The 22,687-nt window shown below is 30.0% G+C and overlaps 1 protein-coding gene across 1 annotated transcript in view; it reads left to right on the plus strand.

Moving 5' to 3' along the window:
• LOC142319703 (protein FAN-like) overlaps positions 1–22,687 on the plus strand; it is an 83,742-nt gene that overhangs the window by 36,985 nt on the left and 24,070 nt on the right. The window contains exons 11-14 of the mRNA XM_075357277.1: positions 7,907–8,038; positions 14,424–14,615; positions 16,373–16,631; positions 22,240–22,470. Coding sequence (XP_075213392.1) covers positions 7,907–8,038; positions 14,424–14,615; positions 16,373–16,631; positions 22,240–22,470 — 814 coding nt within the window. The remainder of the gene's footprint in view (positions 1–7,906; positions 8,039–14,423; positions 14,616–16,372; positions 16,632–22,239; positions 22,471–22,687) is intronic.

A 22,687-nucleotide genomic window follows, 5' to 3' on the forward strand; every position in this document is an offset into this window, starting at 1 on the left:
GAGAACAAGCCTAGATGGGGTCATTAGCTTGACTTGTTTTGTCTGAATCATTTTTAACATGAACCCAGCAATTCCTGATTTCACCAAATATGAAGTGCGAGCCCTCAACATCTCGCTATTACTAAAAATGAAAAGTCCACCAACATCCACCACAAAATTTTTTCTGTTTATGATGATGTGATGTCACGTGATAAAGTAACAAAGTAGTATAGTGAGTTTAAAGAAGGTAGAAGAAACATTAACATTGAAGAGAAGAGTGGACCACAATTTTGAGAGATTAGCTTGTTGACAAGCTCTAACGGCTGATTCATGAAGATTTCCATTTGACTTTGGACAAAGTTCATGAAATGTGTCTAGAAGTTTGTCAAACTATGCTGTATGAAACAATAATCAACCGTTTAAATCTTTAAAACCTGTTCGTGCAGTGGGTACCTTGAAATTTTAGCAGAAGAACAAAAACAAATCAAGTTCATTTTGCTCAGAAGTTTGTCTACTGTTGTTAGTTTGAAAGTGAAGAATTTCTCAACTCTGTTGTAACTGGGGATGAAATCTGGGTGGCTCAGTACACACCATAATCCAAAAGGCAATCTATGCAGTGACAGCATTCCGGTTCCACATCAGCAAAAAAATTCAAAATGCAACAGTCTGCGAAAAAAATCACAGCAACATTTTTGTGGGATCAAAAAGGAATTTTCCTTATTGATTTTTTGACTCCAGGTCAATCCATAAATGCCGACAGATATTGTGAATCCTTCAAAAGCTTCATAAGGCCATTCAAAACTAAAGAAGAGGGTGGCTGACAAAGGGAGTGTGTCTGTTGCACGATAAGGCTCGGCCCCACATGCATGCAAAACAGTTGATCTCCACAACCAGTGTTTCTTGGGATATTTTGAACTATTCTGTCCATAGTCTCAACCTGGCACCAAATGATTTTTTTCTTTTCACCTTTTTGAAAGACCAAATGGGTGGAAAACGCTTTTTAATTGGTGAAGAGGTGAAGAATGTGGTGAATAGCCAAAGGAGATGGTGGTAAGAACATGTAGCACAGGAATACATAATTTAGTTGGAGCCGTGGGTCAAAATATAGTGAGGAAGTATGGTGACTTGAGCTTTGAGCTCACACAGTTTCTTAGCGGCCATGGTAGTTATAATGAGTATCTGCACTGGATGCGTAAGCATGCTTCTGACCAGTGCGTTTATTGTGAAGACGTAGATTGTGTGAAGAATACCATATTCAGGTGTGCGAGGTGGGATTATGCCAGGTCGAAGGTGAAGCGGCTCATCAGACAATTGAGTGGGCGTTATGTTATTTAGCCATCGGAATTGGAATGTAATAAGCGCTATGGTGAGCAGAATAATGCATTGTAAATTCGTGGAAGAGGAAGATTATCACAATTTGGGGTAGATTAGGGATGGGCAGACAGCCCTGTTCAGGAGGGGTGGTGATGCTCTAGCGTCCCACCTTGATGAGTGAACAGGGACTCCTGGGATCCATAGGATAGGTAAAAAGAAAAGACTGGAGGGCCCTCTAGGTTTGAGGCTATGGCACCTCTAGGACTGAGTAATGTTGTCGGAGCAGGGTGCTGGTCCAAGGAGGAAGAGTAGAAAAAAAAGAAGAATACAAAATTTATACCCCGGTTGATCAGAATGCTTGGAACCAAATGGCAGATATGTAGAAAAATAGTGGTGCACTTGTGTAATATGTCTAAGTTTCATTAATAAATATGCATTTTTCAATTTTTGTAAAATGTAACCTTAGTACGTCAACGTACCTCGTATATTAATAAAGTTGAACTGCATTAGGTATAACAGCAAAACTATTAAATATTAACAATTTACAGTAAAGCGCCAATTATCTGAAGACCAATTAACTGGGTTTCGTATTATCCATGTTCGGGTTTTCATTCATGCGTTACATACTTCCCTTACATCATATTGAATAAGTTCCGTTGTTCTATAATAGGCCTCAATATATAAATAGTACTGTAGTTCTGTATTTTCTGGTAGGCTTTCAGATTTAACTTGAGTGATGTTTGTATTCTGGTTAGAACATGAGAATGTAGGAAAACAGATTTTATTAGATAAATAGTCTCATAGGGGCAAGGCTGTTTATCATAGAAAGGTGTTTTATACTGGTTATCTACCATAGTACAGTACTGAATAGCTGCAACTCTTCACATCTGTTCCACACATGTACATTCCAACCCCGTATGGGAAGACACTTGCCTAGTGACGTTCCTTGCCCTGTTGGGCTTTAACAGCAGTCATCTGCAGTCAAGCCTTCTGACTTTTTACATCTCATAGTAATAAGCCTGGCCTCGTTAGGATGCCACCGATGTAAATGCCTCGGTAGACATTTGCATCGGTGATTTAATAACTCAGCTTATTGCCTTCGCTGTAGGCCTCGTCCAGACATCTTGAATGTCCTACATCGTATCCCTCTGAACTAGCTAATTGAGCTTGCGAAAGCACAAACCCCGCGCCTAGTTCTATTTATTATGAGCCAATTTTGTGAATGTCTCGTAATTCGAGGCAAATAAACACAACATACCACCAAAAATGTTGATCGCAACACTAAAATTTAGTTCTAGTTCCCTTAGTGAACTCCACACATGTACAGTATGACATGTAACGCGCCCACACCATTGTTTGTGTTACATAACCTTGAACTAAACTACACAATTCTATAGACTACATAACAGGCCTACATTACAACTTTTTATGCCATTGAATTTAATATGTTGCCTTACAGTACAGTGTTATATTTTTATATGTTATATATTGAATTATTGTACGTTCTATATATTGAATAGTCTGGTGAGTCTTTTTTTTTAATACAATGTATATAATGCCATGTCTTATAAAAGAAAGCGAGTTGTTTTAACTGTCAAGACAAAATTAGTGATTATTAAATGACATGAAAATGGTGAAAATGTTACATTGCTAGGAATTGAGTTTGGAATTTGTCAATAAACTGTACAAGATATAATTAAACGACAGCCTAAGTTGTAACAATTTACAACTAGTTGTGAAACATTTGCTGGACCTTCTCATAGAAAATCACTTAAAGGTGCTACAAGTGAGCGTCTTGAAAGTGTAATAGTGAAGTGGTTTTCTCAAGGAACTCCTTTATCAGAGCCAATGATTTTGGCCAAGGCAAAATGTTTTTCTGATATATTACAAATTGCTTAGACATTAAAATCTTCATCCAGTCGTTTAAAAATTTAAAGATCACCATGGTATTACAGATTCACGAAGAGAAGCTTAGTTCAGATAAAATGGGGACAACATTATTCTGTCCAGAACATTGTTCTGTAGATTTGGCAGATTATTGAAGATTATTAAAAAAAAAGGTTTAGTTCCCGCACAAATATATAATACCAGTGAAATAGAGCTTTGTTGGAGAACAAATGCCTACTCGAACATTGACATCTGCAAAAGAAGAAACTGCATCAGGCTGCAAGATCAACAAAAATTGAATTACAATTTTGTGTTGGGCAAATGCTTTGGGAGAAGATTAATTAAAGTGCAGTGGTAGGTAAATCTAGATCGCCTAGAAGTTTAAAAAGAAAAAACCATCTACTCGTAGACTGTTAAAATTTTTCATCCACAGGGATTAATAGAGATATTTTTGAATTGTGGTTCAAAAGCAGTTTGTTCTACATGTAAAACTTTTTTTGTAATAAAAGTCTACCTCAAAAAGCAGTGTTGTTCATTTTAGACAACACCACTTATCTGTAGACAGACAGCAGAAAATGGGGACTTTGTAGCAATTAACCTTTCACTGAATGTCACATCTCTGGTTCAACCAAAGGATCAGGGTGTAATTGAGACAATGAAACAATTATACTGAAAAAATCTGATGGTGGACTTAGTCACACAAGAAAGTAGAAATGCACTACAGTTTTAAAAATCAGTAACAATCAGAGACGCCATATATAATATATCTGCCGCTTAGGATCAGGTTGCAAACCCATTGTAAAAAAGTCATTTTAAAAAATAAATGCTTAATTTCAAAAATAGCAACATTCAAAAAGAAGAAGAAGCAAACTCTGAAAGCAATAAAATTATTCCTGAAATGCTACAGTCGCTAAAAAATGTAAAAGGCTGCAGAAATGTTGATGAAGTAAATATTCAACAGTGATTAAATGTGGATGCATGTATTTCAGTCTGTGAGAAAATAAATGATGACAATTTAATTGGTATCATTAAAGAGCCGATGCATGGGCCCAACACATCTCATAATAACAACAGTATTATTATTAATGATGACTAAGACGATGTTGAGCCAATTTGTGATATGAACAATAAGGAAGCATTAATCTAAGTTGAAAAATTGCTTACTTATATGGAAATCAAGATGGCAGATTATATCAACATTTTAAAAATTCTAGGACAGAAAAATGAAATAAAAAATAATTACATTAAAAAAAACAAATTAAAATCACAGACTAAAAAAATAATTTTTTTGTAAGTAGTATTGTACAGAACACCTATGTAGCAGTTACTGTAAATAGTGAATAGACAAAAATTTAGTTTTTACCTGACATACTTGTTATTTATTGTTTTACAAGGCCTTACACGATACAAAAGTGTTAATATACACGTGACAAATAGTTTTCATGCGGTTAAATGTATACTGCATTATTTGTAATTTTAATTATTTGGGCATGTTTTCCCCAGTTAACATGGATATATGGCGCTACTTTGTAATTTCAGAACACTGGAACTATACATTTTTTTTTTGGAATTAACCAGTTGAGTTTTCTAGTGAAACTATCAGTAACAGTAAAAATCCCTTGTTAATAGTATTCATGTTGAAAAGATTAAGAAACTTCCAAATTATAAAATATAATATATTCTATCCTTGTTGTCTTTGCTTTTAATATGTTGCTATTTTAAAATTTTGTGATCTGTATGTAATTCTCATGTTGTTCCAGTATGGAAATATTTTTCATGTTCTTATATATGACATCTAACTGCCCTTACATAGTCCAACAAGCAACTTTTTTAATATATTTTACATCACCTATACAGGTTATATCGTATATAAGATATATATGTATATCTTTCTTTCTTTTTCCTGTTTAGCCTCCGGTAACTACCGTTTAGATAATTCTTCAGAGGATGAATGAGGATGATATACTGTATGAGTGTAAATGAAGTGTAGTCTTGTACATTCTCAGTTCGACCATTCCTGAGATGTGTGGTTAATTGAAACCCAACCACCAAAGAACACTGGTATCCACGATCTAGTATTCAAATCCGTGTAAAAATAACTGGCCTTACTAGGACTTGAACACTGTAACTCTTGACTTTCCAAATCAGCTGATTTGGGAAGACGCATTAACCACTAGATCAACCCGGTGGGTTAAATACGTATATCTCTTTGTCGGCCGACAACTACACTTAAGTTTGGGTACAAAAAAAAAATTTGATTTTGAACTGTTATAATTTTGTAACAAAGTTTAGAAAAAAATGAATGTATAGTAATGAATGGCAATTAAATGATACAAACCATAAAAATTAAATTCTGTAGTCGTTCAGGAGATTTTTTGTAGAGCAACCTCTATTTCATTCCGAAAACAAAAGCTAATGAAATAGTAATAGAAAATAAGCATTATGAGGCATGAAAATTGATTATATCATACTAATAATTAGAAACAGTTGTTTTTTTTAAAATGTAAATGACAAAGTGTTTTATTTAAATGAGTTGCTAATAAAATACTGCAGTAAAGAACAGGCTTTAATTTTTTATAGTTTATGGTTTTCTTACCAAGGTTTGTGATAAAAATTGAAACAAACTGAGGTATTTTTTTCTGTTACTCGAACTACATGTTTTATTGGATTAATTGCTACATAAATTGATTGAATGATCCAAATTATTAAATTTTTTTAAATTTTCATTGTTTTAAGGTTAGAAAAAAATAATTTGCTTTCTGTCTCGGATGTATAACTTTAACATCGCATAACTTAATTGCATATTGCCACAAAAAACTGTATGTAGTTATAATGAATGCATTATTGTTTTCAAATGTTTAACTAAGATGTTTTCATTGTTTAAAATTAAGAGGTAATTATATTATGAAATTGACAGTGCGCCCTTTCAGTATCGTAAATCTTCAAGAAAGTGTAGTAATTTTTATACGACTTGTATTAGTGTGCCAGCCTTCATGGCGTGAGTGTTAGCATTTCAGCCTTTCATCCAGAGGTCCCGGGTTCAAATCCTGGTCAGGCTGACATTTTCAAATGCTACAAAAATTGTCATCCATCTCATCCTCTGAAGTAATACCTGACGGTGGTCCCAGAAGTTAAAAAAAAGAAAACTTGTATTAGTGCAGGTTATTTTTTTATTGCTGCTTTTTCCTGCTGGTTTACATTTATTGTGTCGTTAATTTTAAATAACTATAAAACATGGTCTCTCTAAATTTGATTTTAACAAACCATTCTATAACTCTTTTACTGTAATTTTTGTATACTTTGGTGGTTCAGTTTGTTTCTAATTGTGTAAAGTCAGTTTGTGTAGTTTGCATTGTATAGTTTCCTGTATAATTGAATTTACTGGAAACTATATTTTTATGTTAAGATCAAAATATCCAAATTTCATTAAAGAAATCATTTTTCAGGCATTTATGAGTAATGTTTTTGTCATTAATGTTTTTTTTAATAGATTTATTAATTAAATGATAAAATCTGTCTTTAAAAATACATATTCTTTGTATTAAATTTTCAGAAAAAAAATTCAAACTTCATATTTTCAAGAAAATTAATGTTAAAATTCTGAAATCAAATTTGAATTAGTTAAGTTAGTAGTTGTAAGAGTTTTACTTTAGCCAGGCAGAACTATTTGAAATGATAGATTTTGATAAAAATCAGAGTATTATACCTTATCAAAGTAAAATTATTTGAATAAGTAGGCATAGGGATGTGGTGACCCTATCACCCAGTGTATCAATCAGCCTGCCGAGTGTTTTCTGGAATAAGGAGTCTACTCTGTCAACAGTCAACAGCCTCTAGTAGGGCAGAGGAGCAGATAGAGGATAGGGTTCAAACATGAGAACTCTCGACTTCAAAATGTACGAGTTTTACCACAAGACCTGGCAGGTTAAGAATAAAATAATTAAGGTGTCTTATATAAACAGTATAATTATGACTATGAAATTAAAGGGTACAAAAAAAGGACATTATGTTGATTGAAGTTTACATGACAACAAGCTAACACCCTAATGAAGAAGTAGAAGTATACTATAATACAGAGTCTGACAGAAATAACTCCCCAATTTGAAATATAAATAAAATAAATATTACAGCAAAATTATAAAATAAATTAAATATGATCTGAAAGAACAGTGCTTGCTATTTATTTTCACTTACTTTTTACTAATTTTTAAAAATTTTGTTGTTCACATGCCGACATTCATTATCTATACAGGTCTTTAACTTCTCCCTGAAATCCCACATTTTTTTTGCTATTTCCAATGGTATTGCAGTGATTTATTGTTTGATAGCAGCTTTTAAGTGATCGAGGGTTCTTGGCTTCTGTTTAAAGATTTCAGCCTTTAGATCTCACTAAAGGAAAAAAATCACATGCTGCAAGATCAGGTGACCATGCAGGCAATGGGATGTTTCCTTGTGTAATAAGATATCTGGAAAACAAAAAGTTTAGCTGAAAATAGAAAAGCATAGAGAGCCAGTGCTGTGGAAGAACCTGCTATTTAGCAGAACACTGATTATGATGATGAATTCAAAGTATTTTCTTTCTTTTATTTATTTTATACCTTGGGTTTAAACTTAGATTTATTATTAGTCTTATATTAGCATCACATTTGTTCATTTTTATAGTTTAGCTAAGTTTATGATTTTTCATTTATTGCTTTGATTTTAATAACCATTTCATTTTTTGTAGATGTTACAGATTTCATCAGTAAAATGCGACAAGCATTGGAATCTAATTATGTTTCAGCCAATTTACATCACTGGATTGATCTCATATTTGGTTATAAACAATCGGGGAAAGAAGCTGAAAATGCTCATAACTGTAAGGTGATATGCACAGATTATGTGTTTACTATATTAAATGGCATATTTTTTATTTTTTATCAGAAATTTTGTATTGTTAGTTTGAGAAAATATTGTAAAAAAACAATTTTGATTTCATCTGATTAGATTAAGTGTCACCGATGCTGTCATGTTCTGTATCATCAGTTTGTTATAAGCCTGAGGCATGTTTATTTTTTTTTTTTTTTTATTTTTTTTTTTAGGAATTCATTTTCGCAGTTACTATAATATAGTCTTGCTACCTCTGATATTTTGTTGTAAAAATAATTGTTATTTAATGAGATGTTCTCACCGCTATATTAGTCTTAGCATGTTTAGTCATTTTCCATTGTTTGTTTATATTAAGTCTTACTGCTGAATAAACCAGTAAATATATCAAACTTTGTTCTGACTAAAAAAAAAAAAAGTTCTTCAAATGTTTTAGCTTTTCGTTAATTAAAGGCCAGTTCTGGTTTAATAATAATTACGAAAATTGTTTGAAAAGGGGTCTAGAAAAGCAAGTTACAGAGAATATTGTTCCACATGAACACAGTAAAAAATTTGCTAGTTACTGTTACAAGAAAAATACCATTCAATTTTCACTAACTGTTTAAAATAGCAGTAAGAGATCATCAATGTTTATTGTTTCTCTGGTTCTTTGATTTATGTCACTAGTCCTTTTAAACGGTCAGATTTTGTATGTTTCCAGCAGTTTTATTATTATGGGCTAAATTTATTCTACCAAGTCATAAGGAGTTATGTTCCAGTGACTTAGTTTAAACTTTGTAAACCCACTGGTTTGGTCTAATGGTTTGGTTTCACTGGTTTGGTCACACATCTCAAGAATGATCAAACTGAGATTGTACAAGACTACACTTCATTTATACTCATACATATCATCCTGATTGATCCTCTGAAGTATTATCTGAAAGGTAATTACCAGAGGCTAAACAGGAAAAAGAAAGAAGACAAAGTTTAAACTTGGTAACCACCGGGTTGGTCTAGTGGTGAATGCGTCTTCCTAAATCAGCTGATTTGGAAGTCAAGAGTTCCAGCATTCAAGTCCTACCAAAGGCAGTTATTTTTATATGGATTTGAATACTAGATTGTGAATACCGATGTTCTTATGGTTGGGTTTCAATTAACCACACACCTCAGGAATTATCGAACTGAGATTGTACAAGAATACACTTGTACATATCATCCTCATTCATTCTATGAAGCAATACCTGAACAGTAATTCCTGGTGGCTGAACAGAAAAAGAAAGAAGTTTAAACTTGGTAATATTTTGTCTCCCCATCTATTTTCCTATTTTTAAAAAGAGGTACAACGTTTCTCACCTTTTTTTTATTTATGAATAGCTTTTTACTTCCTTGTATGAAGTAAAGGAAGTATTGTGATCGCAAAAAATGTAGGTTTTCAAATTTCAATGGAAATATCCATTTTGGCCATCGCTGAATCCATTTTGACTAGTTTTGGCATGACGTCTGTACGTATGTACATATATATGTACATACGTATCTCACATAACTCAAAAATGATATAGGATGTTGAAATTTTGAATTTAGTACTGCTGTAACATCTAGTTGTGCACCTCCCCTTTTGATTGCAATCAACTGAATCAAAAGTGTCCAAAAAAGCCCAAAATCCAATATTTTTTTGGAGTTTGCCTGTTTTCATGACTGCAATCATAAGCCCTCATTGAGAGCTTTTCAATGATTATGGTAAGGTCCAAGTGTGAAACACTTGGATCTTACTAGGGGAAGGTATGTCAGTTCGAATCAGACTTCATCTTCTTTTTTTTAAATGATATATATTGATTTATTAATAGTTATTATCCTCAGATTATAAAAAAAAATTACAATAAATAATAATTCAATAATAATAAAAAATAGAATATGAAAAAATATCAGAAGTTATTAATGAAATAAAATTTTATGTACTTTCATTTTTAAAAAATGTGTATATGTAATTTAATAGGTGTACAAGGAATTCACGTGGTATCCACATCAGATTTTTTCATTTTTAGGCTTTCCCATTTTTTAATTAAAAGAAATATTTTAAAAAATTTTAAAAGAACAAACTTGTAAAACACGAAAAGCATACTGAAAAGTAAAAAATACTTTTACTACTCAAATTTATTTTTTGTTATTTTAATGTTGATGCCAGATTAAGAGTTTTTTTATAACTATTAGTTTAATTTTAATTTGGCTCTACTTAAAAATGTTACAACATACAGAAATACTTTTAAAAAAATCTGATATGGGCACCATTGACTTCCTTTATTCCTATTAAATTACATATACCTATTTTTTCCTGCACTTCATTGAAACTTATTTCATTTGAAAGTGAGATACGATCCTCCAATTCTTAAATAAACTGGACAGTTAAATAATTGCGCTGTGGTGAATACCACATTGCATCACATTTTTTGTGGTGTCCTTATCAGCCTTTTATATATTAATTTTGTTCATGTCGCTCAAGTAGTTATGTGGTGTAAGTGAGAACATGTCGGATCTGTAACCATGGACACATCCAACTTCATATACATATTTCTTTTATAAACCTTTTTTTTTAATTTAATTTATTGATTTAGTAATAATTATTGTTGATAAAATTTTATTTTACTGATAACTTATGATTTTTTTTATTGTTATTATTGAATTATTATTTATTGTAAGTTTTTTTACAATCAGAGGTTAATAATTATTAATAAATCAATATATTTAAATTAAAAAAAAAAAAGTTAAAAGAACATATATGTATATGAAGTCTGATTCGAACCGATATACCTTCCCCTTGTAAGATTCAAATATTTTATTTGGCAATTAAAATTAAATTTTAATTAATCTCTGGATTTATAAATGATATCTATGGAATCTAACTCTGGAACCAATGAAAATAAGTATCACTTATGATATATCATTGAAAATCTGTCACTGAGGGCTTATTAATACAGTTAAGACAAAGTCCAAAATCCAGATTTTTTTGGATTTTGAGCTTTTTTGGACACTATTGGCCCTTTTTGAAAAGGGGAGGTGCACAACTAGACGTTACAACAGTCCTAAATCTAAAATTTCACATCATTCTATGGCTAATCATTTTTTGAGTTATGTGAGATATATATGTATGTACATATCTATTTACAAACATCATGCAGAAACTAGTCAAAATTGATATTTCCATTGAAATCGGAAAACTGAGATTTTTCATGATCAATACTTTTTTTACTTCATACAAGGAAGTAAAAAGAATTTTTTTAATTTTATTATGCGTTTTTTAATTTAATGATTGTTATAAGTGAAGTAGTAATAATAATATTTTATGTAAGAAAATTAATAAGCAGATTAAATTAAAAAATTTCATGTCCAAAATTACATGATTGGTAAGATGAAAAAGTTGTTTCCTTTTTTTACTTATTTTTTGTTTTTCTATACCAAAAATTATAATTTCAACATTAATAATGATAGTTATAATATTAAAAAAAATAAAAAAATAAGGAGTACTGTTAGTAATTAAATTAATAACTATTATAGTATATTTTAATATAAATAATAACAGGTTTGAAAGGATTAAGAGGTTTGTCTCAAATAGTGAGTCCTGTTTATGCACTTTATTTGGAAATTCATTTATTAATATTTAACGATTTTTTCTTTGATATTCATTATTTTAAATTATGTAATTCACACTAATCTGTTTATCATATAAAATTGAAGGAAAATTAACTTCAAAAAATGTATGTCATTTCATGTAACTGTAGTAAAAACTATTTTGATTTATATAATATTTCTATAGTGAAAAAATAAACGTATTGCTGCCTGTTTTCTAAATTGTAATAGATATTCAGTGACATTTCTATTTCCATTCTAAATTAATATTTATCATCATTAATATTACTAAATTACAGTTTTAAAATAAACTATCTCTTAACACTAATAAAAGTATGAAAATAAAGGCACAAAGGTTATGATTAAATTTGAACTTGTTTTTATGGTCACAAAAAAACTATTCAAAGCTTAGTATTAAAACATTAATAATTATAAATATATTAATAAAATCAGCAAACATCTCATCATCACTAAGAACAAATCAATCAGAAAAGAACATATAAAACACTACAGATAAAAATAGAGCTGTAAGTGCTGTCCTAATGGTGTTTTAATGCAGGCCATTCAGTAGATGTTTTGGGTTATCTTGAACTGTAGTTATTTGAAGTCACCTTCAACGCTGCTACTACTAGCACTATTATTGGTTGTGTGTGTTACTATTCTTGTCTATTTTTGTTAGTTGTAGATTGTTCATGATTCAGTGCTGCATATTTTTCTTCTTTATATTGTGTTTTTCTAAAATGCATTATTTAATCGAGGAAAGAGTTGCTGCTATAGAAGCTTATTTGCATTGTGGATCCTTTCAAGAAAACTGTCAAACATTTGAGGAATAATGCCAGTACCCTAGCCAAGAGAAGCATACATGATTAGTTAAAAAATGCTATATAATGGGATTGTTTCAAAAGCAAAGTGGAATAAGTAACAATCTGTTAAGACTTCAGATGCCAAAGCTGATATTCAAAGAAGAATTTCTACAAGTCTAAAAAATCTACACATAAATTATCACAACAAAGATTCTTCGTGATTTAAATTTGAAACCATGTCACATAACAGCTGTGCTTAAGAGAACAGACAAACCAAATTGTCTTAATTATTGCGACTGGCTTCTCAAAAACATTGTTGATGAACTGATAGACCCACGCTGTATTTCATGCCAGGCAAGGCACAGTTTCATTTATCCGGGTATGTTAATTTCCACAACATCAGTTATTTGATGTTTCAGTATCCTAACCAGATCTTTGAGCATCCATGATGAGAAAATTGGTGTTGGTGTGCTGTTTCTGGTAATCGTATAGTGAGGAGACAATATTTTTTGGCCAGACTGTCAATTCAGAAGTGGTACTTCATAATTTTTTAAGAAATTTACGCACAATTAATAGATCATGAAACAGATTATGGCTTCTTCCAATAAAAATTAGCAATGTGTCAAATCAGATAATTCACTATCTTACATTCATGCAGTTTTTATAGAACAAACTGTCAGCAGAGGGTGGTAGTCTCCACTTTCTCAAATTTCTCTAGTTGCAGTTGTTTTCCTTTGGGAGTTTTGAAGGGTTTATCAATCAAATCCCTACGCTATTAATGAACTAAAGGCAAACATTGAACTAGAAATCAGTGTCATTGACATCAATGATTTGCATCAGGTGATTCTTATTATGATCATTGAAGCATAAAAGTACATTGCTGTCCAGGGTTCTCAATTCAAACATCTTTTGTTAAAATATGGTAAATATGTAAACTTTTGCTAATGTAAATATAGAATTTAATGTAATTTATATTTTCAAAAATGTTTCGTCTCTCAACTATGTGTAGTTTGTAATGGTTCAGTTTTAAGTTCTTCACACTACGTTAGATAGCCAGCACCTTAAGGAAATATTAAAAAGTCAAAGAACGTATTGGAAAGATAGAAAATTAATAAAGAATTGTACTTTTGTGTAGATGTAAATTATAGACCCTAAGAAAAAGTGAAAAAGGAAGATTGGAGGTTTTTGAAATATAGGAATGGAGGAGATCGGAGAAAATAAATAGAGAGACAGTGAAAAATGAACTAATGAGGAGAGTGATTGAAAAAAGAAGCTTAATTAGAACAATTCAGGTAGCTGGCTGTGAGACATATAATGAGAGGAGAAAGATTGATTAAAACAGTGCTCAAAGGATCAGTGGAAGATGCAAAAAAGAGGCAAAAAAAAATATATATATAAATGATGGTAAAAAAATGGAAGTTATCATTAATGCAAAAATTTCGCTGGGAAAAAAGGAGAATGGAATTGGTTCAAGAGATCTGGCCCAGGTAGGTATCTGTAATGATGATTATTAATAGTATTTGATTAATATTAAAGTCAACCAGATACTAATTAAGAACAATCATTAAACTATAATCTATGATTGGACTCTTGGACAAAAATTTAGCTCAAAATAAATAAATAACGAAAGTTAAGGTAAGGTATAGTTAAGCCTATTTTAGAATATGGACTTGAACCAAATTCTTGAAATTAGTTTTGACTAATTTACTTCAAAATGTGGTATTATTTTCAAGTAATTTGTAATTTAACTTTGTAGTATCATAAAGAAGTTATATCTAATTTTGAAATAATTAGAAATATTGTGTCAATTAAATTTGGTTTGGTTTGATGTATTATTTAAAGATTTATAATTTTAGGTTATTTTTGTCCCTGACTGATATTAACAAAAATATAGCAAATAATAAAAGGTATTAAAAGCTTTAAAATATACTGTTTTATGTTTACATATATTATAGGTGGATTTATAAATTTCAGTGTTTTATTACCTGTGTTATGAGGGTGCTGTGGATTTAGATTCTGTGTCTGACTGGAGTCAACGACATGGATTAGAAGTTCAAATTATGGAGTTTGGACAAATACCCAAACAGATATTTACCAAACCACATCCTCAGCGAACATGTATTTATAAAATAGAGAAACCACTTTCTTGCACCAAGATAGGGAAAGGTAAAATTATTTATAATAATTTTTTTTTTAATTTTTATTTTATGTGAAACATAAAATTAGATTTAGATTATGATTAGTGTTAGCTTGAAAAGCATTTCAAAAAAGGGAAACTTGGAACAGTTGCACAGTGTGCTCTAATTCATAAGCATTGCATTTTAATGTTTTTTTGATCAGAGTGTTTGCTACTTTTTCTTATAATTTATTAAATTATGGCTTATGTAAAACTTTTGTCTACATTGGTGTTCTGGCTGAATGATTGTAATTCACTTAGTTCTTCCATTTACCACATTATTCTGAGGATTCTTTTGTAGGTACTCTCAACTACTCAGTAATAATATTGTACCTGTTCTAAGGTGGTTCTTTAATTTTAGAGTAAAAAACAATTTTTATTATAAAATATATTTTTATTTGTTAGATCATTATTCAGTAGTGTCCTGTTGCATCTGAGTAAAAGTTTCCTGATCTAAGGAAAAGTGTGTGGCTCAATCTTTGGTACCTGAAGGGCCTTGAACTTTGCTCTGGTTTGGCTTGTTTTATTTTACTGTTACTCTAGAGAATAGATCACTTTTTTCTACCCTCCATTTTCCTTATTCTTGATCCTCTTATGTTCATGCTGAAGTTACCAGTTCCCGTACACACAGTATCCTTAGTGTTTCTGATGGAAGAGTTACTACCTCTGAGCTAATGTAGAGCCTCTATGTCTTCCTGCCGAGCATTTGCATATGAGCCTAATGGCTGATTTAAATTTTATTGTGTTTTAGAAAAAGATGGGCCTTGAATGTATAATAAAATGCAATGTATTAAACAATTTAATGAGTAGTTTTTGCTTAGTTGAAAAATTAATTCAACAAACTGGTGGTGTATTTTAAATAACAATATGTAAGGATTTAAAATATTTTTTTGAATCTAATAGTTCTGTTGCTTTTTCTGATGGTATAGATAAGTGTTTAAGTGGGCCTTGGGAGGGAACGGATAGGATGGTATGCTTTCACTGAAGAGAGTCCTTATTAACATCTCCACCATTTTTGCTCTAAACCATATAAATAGAAGATAGATTAGAATGATAACACCATTGCTATGTTATATCACAAAACAAACTTGAAACTGCTTGAGACAATTACAAGATTGCTTGAGGTTGAGTTGATCTGAGTGTACCGTGACAATTAGATAGATAGTGGCAATCTGAAAGGGTTTTTTTTTTTATTGTCGGTATAATAAGACAGGCTAACCATAATAACAGGAACATTCTGTTTTAGGATTAATTTGAATCTCCTGAATGCAATCCGTGTTAGGATGTTTATCAGCAGATGTTTTATTTGTACAAGTTAAATTATCTAATATTGGGAAAAGTGAACCCTTCTATAGAAGACATACCCTTTAAACTAGACACAACAAAAAATTAAAAATAAAACTATTCTACTATTAAAACTATTCAAATTTTAGATCAAAAACATTAAACTAAAATTTATAGTAATTGACTATAAATTTTAGTTTAATGTTTTTGATCTAAAATTTGAATAGTTATTTTTAATTTTTTGTTGTGTCTAGTTTAAAGGGTATGTCTTCTATAGAAGGGTCCAGATTTCTTATTGTATTACAATTTTTGATCAGAAAAAATGTATATTGTCCTTAACTCTCATTGATGTACTGCAAAGCCTCATAATTTATTTACTGTTAATTTTTAATGAATTTTATTTTATGATAGATAATGATGCAAGATAAATGTTTTAAATACGTTTATATTTTTGTTTTTTAAGAAGCAGCAAAAAAAGGATGGACCATCAAAGCTAAAAATGTAATTACATCTCATAAAGAAGCAGTAACAGCAATTGCTTTCACAGAGCAGTATTCAGAAAAGTGTATAGTTTCAGTTGGTCATGACTCATTATTAAAAATCCACTCAGTTAAAGATCTATGTCAGCAAAGAAGTGTTGCCTTATCGAACATGCCTCTTTCATCTGTACTTGTACTTCCTGATGGAAAAACTGTCATGGCTGGTTGCTGGGATTGTTCTATGTTAGTCAGTAAAATTTTATTTTATTATTATAATTATTCTCGGTCATGAATTTATCTTATGAAAACACATTCAAGGTGATTCGAAACTGGTAAAACCTTGAAGTTGATGATAGGCTTGAATGTCCATCGAACTACTATTCATAAAAAGTAACTCAGTACCAGAGTAAGAGAACGAATTAAAAATTGTAGTGAGAATAATTGTAGATGATTTTGGTGTTGAGTCATTGTCTTAATGGAAGATTAGGGCAAGAAGAATTTCATTTCATGGTTTGTGCCACATTTCTTGTCAGATCACCTAAAAGAAGACTATAGGTCATTTCAGTCATTGCTAGATTATGTCATTCCATTATAATTATACTGAAGGGATATACTTTGAATAAAATACAGTTAATATTCACTTGTTCTGTTTCTGTTAACTCCATGATGTCTTTTTCATTATTTAATTATCAGACTGTGTATATATGACAATTTTGTAAAATAGACTGCCAGTAATAAATTTTAAACATTTAGTGTTATCAATAATCACACAAAATGATAGAATTGAGTTTAAGAGCTGCTGTTCATTAAAGAAAAGTACAATAAGAGAAAATATTAACATACCTGCCAGGCATGAAAATTGTGGTTAACTCCACTATGCAAAATGTGTTAATAGCAAAAAAAAATTTTAAGTTTATAAGCAGGCAATGAAAAGTTAATAAAATTACTGAAACAATTCTTGGAGCAGAGTGGTAGCGTCTTGGCCTTTCATCCGGAGGTCTTTGGTTCAAATCCTGGTCAGGATTGGCATTTTTTAACACTAAAAATTCCATTTCCATTTCCCATGCATAAGCTTCAAATTTTTGTGATGAAATCTTCAAGCTAAAAAAAATTCTAGGAAATTAAACTTACAATAGCATGCAAATTAATCCAAACACAGAATTTTTTTGTTTCTATGTGTGTACACTTCTTGACCACACCCATTCTTTAATTTGTGAAATGTGAGGTTATGTTCTTTAGTTATGTACAAGTTTTCCTGTTATAAATTAGTTGTGTTATTTGAGTTTATTTCATGTTTTACCAGTCATATTTTTGTTTTTTTTTTTTGTGTCTTGAATATATAATAATGGACATAACTCCAAAAAAGCATATGAAAATTGTTTCTCTTTCTAAACATAATAGTATGACACAATGAAAAATAGCTTCTGAGTATGGCATTGGACTAGGGACAGCAAATGCTATTTTAAAACAATTTAAAAGTGGTTCCTTTTCACCTCAAAGGAAAGACAAATGTAACCGTAAAAGAAAAACTACTCCACTTTTAGTGAGCTGTTAGTGAGAAAAAGTAAACATGATACAAATTTATCTGCTGCGGACGTAAATCGAAAATTAGCAGCCAACGGAACAGATTTACACATGACAGCTATTATATGCTGATTTCTTGCAGATGGGACAGAAAGCTTGTTGACTAGCTATAAAGAAGCTTTTAACATCAGCAATGTACAAAAAAAGGCTCTTGTAAGATAAAGCACATGCTAACTGGACCAAAGAAGACTGAAAAATATGTTTGTTTTCCTATGAGTCACATTTTTATGTTCAGGGACAAATGGTTCTATATGTTGAAAAAGCATCAGATGAAAATACATTACCGGCTCATACTAACAATCAGTTATACATCCCCAGAAAAAAATATTTTGGGGTTGTTTTACATTTGAAGATAAGTCATTACTTTAATGACTTACAGTACATTACATTGCTTTCAGTAGTTGATATGTTGAAAAGTGATGGGTGCATCAAGATTCTGAAGGAGAGGGTTGTGACAGAACTTCGAAACAAATCCCCACAAGGCAATGGAGTGTTCCAACAAGATTTGGCACCATGCCACACTGACAAAAAGTTTTAAAACTTTTAAAACAATGAAACATTAAAGTGCTCCTGTGGCCGTGTAACTCTTCAGACTTAAATCCAATTGAAAATTTTGGGCAGTAGTCAAAAAATGACTCAAAATTGAATTGTACCATAAAAGTTGATCTAATTAAAGCAATGTCAGTGTGATTTCATGATGAAGAAATCAGAAAAATTTATATTTCACTTGTTGAATTGATGCCAAATTATGTATGTGAAGTGATTAAGAATAAAGGACATATTAATTATTAGATATTCACAAATTGTACAGGTATGATTTTTTATTCTAAATAAAGTTACCTTTTATTAAATAACATCTGTGTTCGGATTAATTGGCACGCTATTGTACTTAAATAAATAGTTTGTAGGTTTAAATAATTTTCATCGCCGACTGTTATGAACAGAATTTTAACAAAATTATTAATTATTTTGGAAAAGAAAATACTCAACTCAAATCAATTTTTTTTTTAGGTCCTCGTACAAGTTATAGAAAATCATATAATTCTTTCTGTACCTAATAAACATTCTTAAATAGCAAATCAGAAAAGTAATATATGAAATGATAAATGGTAAAAGAAAATATCCCTCCTTCGCAATGTACACAGCACTCTGCCCGATGTAAAATATTTTCATTGGCTTTCTGTATTGTCTCAGTACCATTTTATATATATTTTATTCAATAGTGTTTGTTGTTTTTGCATACTTTTTACTATTAAATTTAAGACTGTTTTTATAGAAAGCCACTGCTCATTCTTGTTCCTTCTAATGAGTAAGTGCAGTTTCTTCCTTTTGTACACATTTTACAATTTGTGCATTCCTAACCTCTCTGTTAATCATATATGACTAATCTATATAATTTTATGGTTTCTTAAAGTAAAAAGATAATTTTTCATTCTGTGATTTTATGTTTTCTGTGATTCATGTGTTTTAAGTCTTATTTTTAGTAGTTTTGAGTAAAAATTTGGTCAGTTACGTACATGCTCTCACAATTTCTTCATCACCATTTTCTTCATTAAGTTACACTTATGGCAATTGAGTTAATTTGGCAAGAATTACTTAGTGTAAAATAAAATACATTTTTATTTTCTTCCCAGCTATAGCAATATATGCTGTTATAGCTATAACAAGAAAGTATATAGAATAAATTTGTATTTTTTAAGTTTTGTCCCTTAAGGAGACATTAAAAAACATTTTTTTTATTCCAATGCTTCCAAATCCAAAAAATCTATTTGTCAGTCCAACATTTGTATGTGTGTATCTATATATTATTATATATATATTTTTTTGAATAATTTTAAAAAGTTACGTTTTAGATTTATTATCACCACTTAGTGATTAATCTCTTAAAAATTAATTTTACCCAAATATACTTCCCATTGAGTGTGGGTGCCACAGAAGCCCCCTGATGCACGAGTCCCTGATATTCTAAAGTACAACACATATTTTTTTTTGAAATTGTAATGCAAATATACTGTTATTAAAAACTTTGATAATTACCTTATATTGTTGAGCATCTTGGCTTCAAAAATTAAAATTAAGAAAAGCAAATATAACATCAAGTAATTTTATATTTAATAAAAAAAAATCTGATGACACGACATGACTTCCTAGTACGCCTATAAATTACATATACACATTTTTTTTAATATAAAATTTTATTTCATTAATAACTTCTCATATTTTTTATTTTTTTTTGTTATTGAATTTTTATTTATTGTAAAAATATTTTTACAATCGGAGATTAATAAATAAATATATTTAAATTTTAAAAAAAAGTTAAAAGGAGATGAAGCTGGATTTGAACCAATGTGCCTTTCCCTTGTAAGATAAAAATATTTCATTAATTAAAATTTTATTTGGCTATAACTCTGAAACAAATAAATACAAGTACCATTTATGATATATTGTTGAAAAGCTCTCAATGAGGATTTACTACTGCAGTTAAGAAACTTTTTTGGACACTTTTGGTTCAGTCGATTGCAATCAAAAGGGGAGGTGCACAATAGATGTTACAAAAGTCCTAAATCCAAAATTTCAACATACTGCTGCTAATTGTTTTTGAGTTATGCTAGATACATATGTATGGACGTCATGCCGAAACTAGTCAAAATAGATTCAGGGATGGTCAAAATGGATGTTTCCATTGAAATTTGAAAACCAAAATTTTTCGCAATCACAATACTTCCTTTATTTTGTACAAGGAAGTAAAGAAAAAGGATTTTTTAATTAATAACATTGAAATCCATTATGATACATGTTTTTTTTTTTTTAATATGTCTGAAGAAATAAGTGAAGCTGGTTAATTGAATATTTTTGGTTAATATTGTTACATATTTTTTCTTTCTCCTAGCAATTGAAGTTACATTTTTGAGCTTTTTGGATATTCAAAAAACATATTTTCAAATATTTTGTAAGAGTGTTGTACTTTGATTGATCATAACTTTCATCGTAGGATTTTTTTCAAAAACATAGACATCATAAAGACCATAGTCACGTCATGCATCCAAAATCTTAATTATTGGTTGGTTTTGAACTTTGTGAAATGTTGTTTTCATATCTGTAGCGTACAGTTTGGATAAAAATTTGAAATCCATTCTCTAAATTAGTTTTCTGATGTAACCAGAAAGTTTTTCAAAAAAGAATTGCTTACTTCACCAGCGTAGCCGGAAAGATGTAATTCATTGATGACTTTTTTATAAGACCTTGTTCCATGTAACATTAGATTCTTCTCAAGAATCTCATAAATCAAATGTGTTCTGGACAAAAAACAGTTTTTCAGTCTCAGACTTTCAATTTATTTTTAGAGATTATTAAAAAAATAATTTTTTTTTTGTTAAATTATTCCTTATATAATTTTTTCTTTTAAAAATCGTATTTAAAATCAAACACGGATGGAAAAAACAGTTAATTAAGTTTTTGTTTTTTGAGTAGATTAATTCTAAAAACAAATTCCATTAAATGATAAGAAGAGTATGTTGCAACACTACAGACAATAGCAGCTTACAAAATTCATTTGAAAATGAAAATCATCTCTCAACATTCATTTGAAATCTGGTAGCCACCAGTTTTTGTTGCATCTAAATTTTTGTAATAACATTCTTTTATATTTTTTTACCAAACTACATAACTTTTAAAAAAAATTAAAAAAAAACCAGATTTTTTAACAATTAAAAAACAACTAAATCTTGCAAAACAAAGGCCAACTCATAAAACAAATCCATAATTTTTATTTGTTGTAAAAGGATTAGCTTGACTTGTATTGTACATTTTAAGTTATAGGAAAATTAGAACAGTATTATCATCCAAAAACAAAACCTAACCAAAGAAATATCATTTAACGTGCAAACTGCATGCACAAACTGTTGGATGATGTTAATACCATTAAATCACAATCATCCATAACCTCAAGTATGGCATATATCATTGTTTTTGTTTAATTTCACTATGGAACCAGGAAATCATCTTAAAGAAAAATCTGAATAATAAGTCACTATAACTGATGAATTGCAATATTGTCATTTTGTTTTCTTAATTAATCCATATCATATAACACTCTGATTTCATTATATCTGCAGGTCTTCCTTTTATTAGAATGTATTTATACTTAAACTAAATTGTACTGTATATTATTATGTAACATATATAATTTAATTTCATAAATTCATTCAATTTGTAAACGCAATATTACTTTTTTTCTAAGTAGAGCTCGATAATTCTTTTATTTCAGAATAATATATGATGTTGAGTTTGGTAAAGTTTTGGATCAAGTATTAGGACATGAAGATGCAGTAAGCTGTCTTATTTGGGGTTCAAAAAAAGGGATACTTGTTTCTGGTTCCTGGGATTGTTCTGTAAGTGTATGGAGAGCACAGTTTCCATACACAAATATCAAACCTGCATCATCACTTTTAGCACGATTAGAACATGATACTAAAGTTACTGCTGTTAGTATAGATCAGTAAGTAAATGTATTTTTATTTATTTATTTTTTTTTTTTACATATTTTTATAATATTTTTTTATTATATAAAATTAAGATATTTATTATTATTATCACCTTGGATACCTCTCAAAGTGACCACACAGATATGGCTGCCTGCTACTGTACTATTGCTTATTTAACATTAATTATATGTTTATTTATTACTTAGAAAAATTCAGTTTTTTCTTTTGCAA

Source organism: Lycorma delicatula, chromosome 2, assembly GCF_047948215.1.
Source record: "Lycorma delicatula isolate Av1 chromosome 2, ASM4794821v1, whole genome shotgun sequence".
NCBI classification, from domain to species: Eukaryota; Metazoa; Arthropoda; class Insecta; order Hemiptera; family Fulgoridae; genus Lycorma; species Lycorma delicatula.